We start from the raw sequence: 4,552 nt of genomic DNA, 5'->3' as shown, positions 1-4,552 counted from the left end.
CTGTTACAGGAAAGATGGGATATTGGGAAATACAGCTCAACAGTGGTTCAATGTTTTGCAGCTTGGGATTTTTTCCTAGAAACTGATTCCACTACAAAAGCAACAGATTAACTTTTGTCATTCTAAATGAGGCAGTTAGAAACAAKCAATGATTTAAATGAGGATATATGGAGTGATGTAGTTGGCACAAATGGGCCTCCCCATCAAGTGTCTCCATGTAGGAGATGGATCCAGGAAATCCAGGGAAAARAGTCTCCACCAGAATGGAGAAGCAGCTGCAGTGCAGAGACCAAGTCGCTGTCAAGGACAGAGCTGTGCATGTGGATCCACCTGTCCATTGGAGACTAAAGCACACCCTGGGCTGTGTTCATGTGAATTTGGGAGTATAAACTAGGGAAAAAGAGGGAATAAATTATAGGATTGTCTCACCAAGAAAATATTTTTAACTCCTCAGATGGCCACATCACTGAAGAGCTGCACAAAAGAACCCAAAAGAGATTGCAGGCAAAAAGTCTGTGTCTTCCAAAGAACTGTCCCTGTTTCTTAATCCCTCAGAATCTCAAATTTTTATTATTAAATATCCCTGTCATTTAGACTTGAAGTTTAATATTACATTGCAATTTAAAATAAATCCTCGATCCAGAGTTCTCTTGTCTTTTACCCTTCTGATTCTCTSTCCRGTGCTGTGGGTCGGGAGGGAGGGAGTGGCTGCTCAGGGCTAAGTGGGGTTAACCCAGGACACCACTGAGGCTGCTCAGTCAGGCTGTGGGTCTAGTTCTGATACAACAGGATAAAAATTATCAAAACAAAATATTGCAGGAGAATATATCCCCACAAACAAAGACCAATTCTGAAATACCTTTAGCTCAAAACTGAGTAATTACCCACAAAATAACCCAAAATGTGCTCCAGGTAAAGATGTGCACTGGCAAGGAGAGTTTTCCGAAGTGTCTTCTTCCTTCATGTCTCCGAATCTTAAAATACTGAACATTCCTCTCATTGCGAAAAAGTGGATTAATACAGTAACTGCACYTGAATTATCCCAGGCAGCATGGCCCGTGGTGTCTTTACGATCCTTTTTGYAACAGGCACCGCTGGGCAGGCGGGGAGAGCTCAGCCCTTGGAGGCTCCCGGGGTCACTGAACTCTTGAGCTAATTGACAGAGCAGAACTGGGTTGGAAAAGGGTAGGTTCCTTGAGAGGCAACTGGCGTGGCTAGTTCGGCCCAACCCGCTGGCGACACCGCCCACTCCGCTGCTCATCGGCCCAACCCTGAGGCGAGGCCGCCTCAGCCTATCGAATCCCCGGGCTGTGCCTGCGCGTTCACTTCCGCCGCCACGCCCAGTCCTGGTACTTAGTTCGCGGGAGCTGGGCAGCACGGGGCATTTACACCGCGGCGGGACGCTCTCCGTGATCGGAAMTTTGCTGCTGCACCGCATACCGAAATCGGCCGGAATAAACTTTTAAACGAAATTGGAAGCATTCGAAAGCAGRGCTTTCTTTATCTGCGCAGGACATGCATCGGATATCTCCTCGTTTTGGGGTGYGTCGTGAGACTTTATACCAAGGTATTTATACATTATAATCATTCATAATCATTACAATGTGTTTATGTACTAGATACATCACTTTCCTAGAGCTACTTTGCGTGCTCCTCCTTTCGGAACCTTTTGTGGTCCTGGAAAATCATCAAAAGGAGTTTCTGGTATTCATCTTCGCTGAATGCTTCGACATGAAAGCGCCTTTCCTTTAACTTTGGGTGTGCACTGTTGCTTGCTTGTGAGCTAAAAAAGACGAAAAACTAAAGCCAGAACGAGTGGAAAGGCTACCGACACGTGACAATCTGCCGAGCCGTCCCGGGGCCGCGCCCGGCCAACGGACTCGGCTTACCCGCGTGCCCCTCCTTTTCCTTTTCACTGGTTGCACTTCGTTTATCATCCTCTCTGCATATGTTTACATCCTTTCATCCATTTTGCCCGTGACTCTTCCAAGTTCTACTCAGTAACTTCAGGGGAGCCGAAAATTTCTGTTTTCTGTGTTATTTACCAGCCGAAATGTCTGGGACCCAGGGTGCTCCTGCCRGGCAATCCGAAGCTGCCTGTAGTCCTGATCTGCACTCTAGCAATCAAAGGGTCTTCCCTATCAACCTGGAGGTAATGGATGAAATTCAACGGGATTGTATATCATATATATCTTGTATATCATATATCATATATCATATCATATCAATATAAAAAAGAAAAGAAAGCTGATAAAAAAGAAAAGAAAGCCTTGCAACAGGGTTAAAATGGTCAGATAAAAGCTGATCTTTAATGAAAGCTTTCAGGCGCACAGGAATGGCTATGCTCATGTGTGCAATCAGATTCATACCATTTTTATAACGTTAATTAATTAGGGTATCTGGCAGATGAATCCAACAGGAGATTAAGCTGCCCTCTTGGGTCTGGCCCTTGGGATTCCTCCAGCACCTTCTTTGCTTTATTTCTTGTTAAGAAAAGAAAATGTCCTTGTCAGGAATTCTCTTCTTAAGAATACRACTAAACTAAGTTCCAAGTATGTATTAGGAGGGTTAGCTTATTATTCTAAAACTGAAGAGAAAGGGTAGGAAAAATACCAGGAGCTATATAACCATGTATTAAAAGTCTACAGAGCTACAAATATATGAAAAATGAATAAAAAGCAAAAATCTTTAGGCATCAATGTCATACTATACTGGCCTTTTGGCATGCCTGATTGCATTAATATGTGAGGAGTTTTCCTTGTAATTTTGTCTTTTTGCAAGCAATATTAAGGTAAATTTTAGTAAAAGCTTAAAGTAATGCTTTGATTTTGATGTGGACTCAATTAAGGGCTACTGGACTTCACAGAACTTTGAGGCACTGCTGAAAAAGAAGTGCATTTCAGAGCAGGGTATGTGGAAACACCACTGGATTTTGTTCCTTTTTAGCATCATGGATATTTCTGTTGCATGACAGAGTGTTTATCTATAGAACACATACAAATTTGTTGACTGTAACTCTGACCACACAAAATTACTTTCGAGTCACATTTGCATTGTGGAAACATGCCTCCAAGAATGGGATGTATTGGCTCATTGTTCAAAAAGTAAAAGTGTCTCAAGAAAGGCATCAATAAATCAAAAGGCTGTCAGCAACCCTTGGTTCCATTGGCATCCCTGTGCCACAGCACATCAAACCAGGCATTTTTCTGGTGGCTTGTAGAAATAAAACACAGCCACAGTGTCTGTTGGTTCCTGTTAGAGCAAAAGGATGTCAGAACATGACACAGTGATTTGAAGTTTGGCTTGTCCATGCACTTGGACTGACCAGGTACTTTCCTAGCTCTGTAAAGAGATTAAAAACAGTGTCCCCTTGTTCGTGGCTGTTCTCAGGAATGCTCCAACTCCTGCTGTGATGCTGCAAACTGCAAACCCACACCTGGATCACAATGTGCTCAAGGACTGTGCTGCAAAAATTGCGAGGTACACAATGCTTTATTAAACTGAATTGTTGCTATTCACTAGGATTTTGTAATGTTTGAAAAGAGCTATTCTAGTCCTTTTGACAGATTTTCAAATGACATTCACCAGCTGATAGCTTGTAAGAAGAGAATTTGTCTTTTTTAAAATCACTAAATATTCCCAGTTGTCATTGTTCCACACTGGAACTTGCACTGTTGCAAACTATTTAAGTGTCCTTCCTCTGCTTGCAGTTTAAAGTGGTATCAGTAAAGTGCACAGAAGAAAGCTATTTCTGTCAAATTGAATACTGCAACGGAAGCATTGCCAAGTGTCCGGATTATGTTTTCCCATGCATCAACAGCGAGACTTACTGCTACTATGGAGTGTGTGAGAGTTTTAAGTCATACTCTGAACCTCCATATGGGAAAGGTATGTTTATAATTTTATGTAAAGCCATTTGTAGTCTCCTCATAGATATTTCCAATTTTTCTTTTACTTACTCATGTTTTTCATTCTATGTAGTGGCCAGTGGCTTACTGGGATTAACTGAGAAACCAGTTAAAATATTTTCTCACTCTATGTTTCAAAACAAAATTTCTCATCTGCAGCTTTGTGAGGGCAGAAACAATATGGGAAATTTTACTAAATTCATATTTTAGGAAAGGGAAAAAATGTTTTGTATTTATTAAAGGTATAGGAAGGCAAAGAAGATGGGCAGATCAGTTGTGAGTAAGCAAAATACAAAACAAATTTTTCTGTTTTAGACTTTTTGAAAAATATGTGCAAAAGGAAAAGGTTTGTACATCATAGGGTGGTTAATGTAGAAAGAACTTTTGATAACATAATGCCTAATTTACTTTTCTGATTGTAGCATTTTGCAAATTTCAGTGACGTTTCTAATTTTAATATACAACAATTTGAAGACTGTAGTTATTACAATAGAAAGGTGTTTCTATTAAAAAAAAACCAGCTTTGATATTTTAAATTKCATTTTTTAAATTCTTTTTCTCTAGATACATCACTTCGGGATGGGCTGCTGATTTTCTTCTTCCTTGTGCTGCCAGTAGTCATCCTTGCTGCAGTAGCAGTAGTG

The 4,552-nt window shown here is 41.0% G+C and overlaps 2 protein-coding genes across 2 annotated transcripts in view; both read left to right on the top strand.

Moving 5' to 3' along the window:
* The window catches only part of LOC130583489 (disintegrin and metalloproteinase domain-containing protein 9-like), a 16,327-nt gene extending 14,861 nt beyond the window's left edge, over positions 1–1,466 (top strand). Inside the window, exon 20 of the mRNA XM_057382880.1 lies at positions 1,190–1,466. Within this exon, the coding sequence (XP_057238863.1) occupies positions 1,190–1,466 (277 nt within the window). The remainder of the gene's footprint in view (positions 1–1,189) is intronic.
* The window catches only part of PSTK (phosphoseryl-tRNA kinase), a 10,253-nt gene continuing 7,065 nt past the window's right edge, over positions 1,365–4,552 (top strand). Inside the window, exons 1-4 of the mRNA XM_057382878.1 lie at positions 1,365–1,567; positions 2,049–2,152; positions 3,711–3,888; positions 4,473–4,549. Coding sequence (XP_057238861.1) covers positions 1,516–1,567; positions 2,049–2,152; positions 3,711–3,888; positions 4,473–4,549 — 411 coding nt within the window. The 5' untranslated portion in view covers positions 1,365–1,515. The remainder of the gene's footprint in view (positions 1,568–2,048; positions 2,153–3,710; positions 3,889–4,472; positions 4,550–4,552) is intronic.

This window comes from Malurus melanocephalus, unplaced genomic scaffold (genome assembly GCF_030028575.1).
Source record: "Malurus melanocephalus ecotype Western Australia unplaced genomic scaffold, MMel_1.1 scaffold_591, whole genome shotgun sequence".
In the NCBI taxonomy this organism is placed as follows: Eukaryota; Metazoa; Chordata; class Aves; order Passeriformes; family Maluridae; genus Malurus; species Malurus melanocephalus.
The sequence above is the reverse complement of the archived record's forward strand: the minus strand, read 5'-3'. Positions and strand labels throughout refer to the sequence as shown.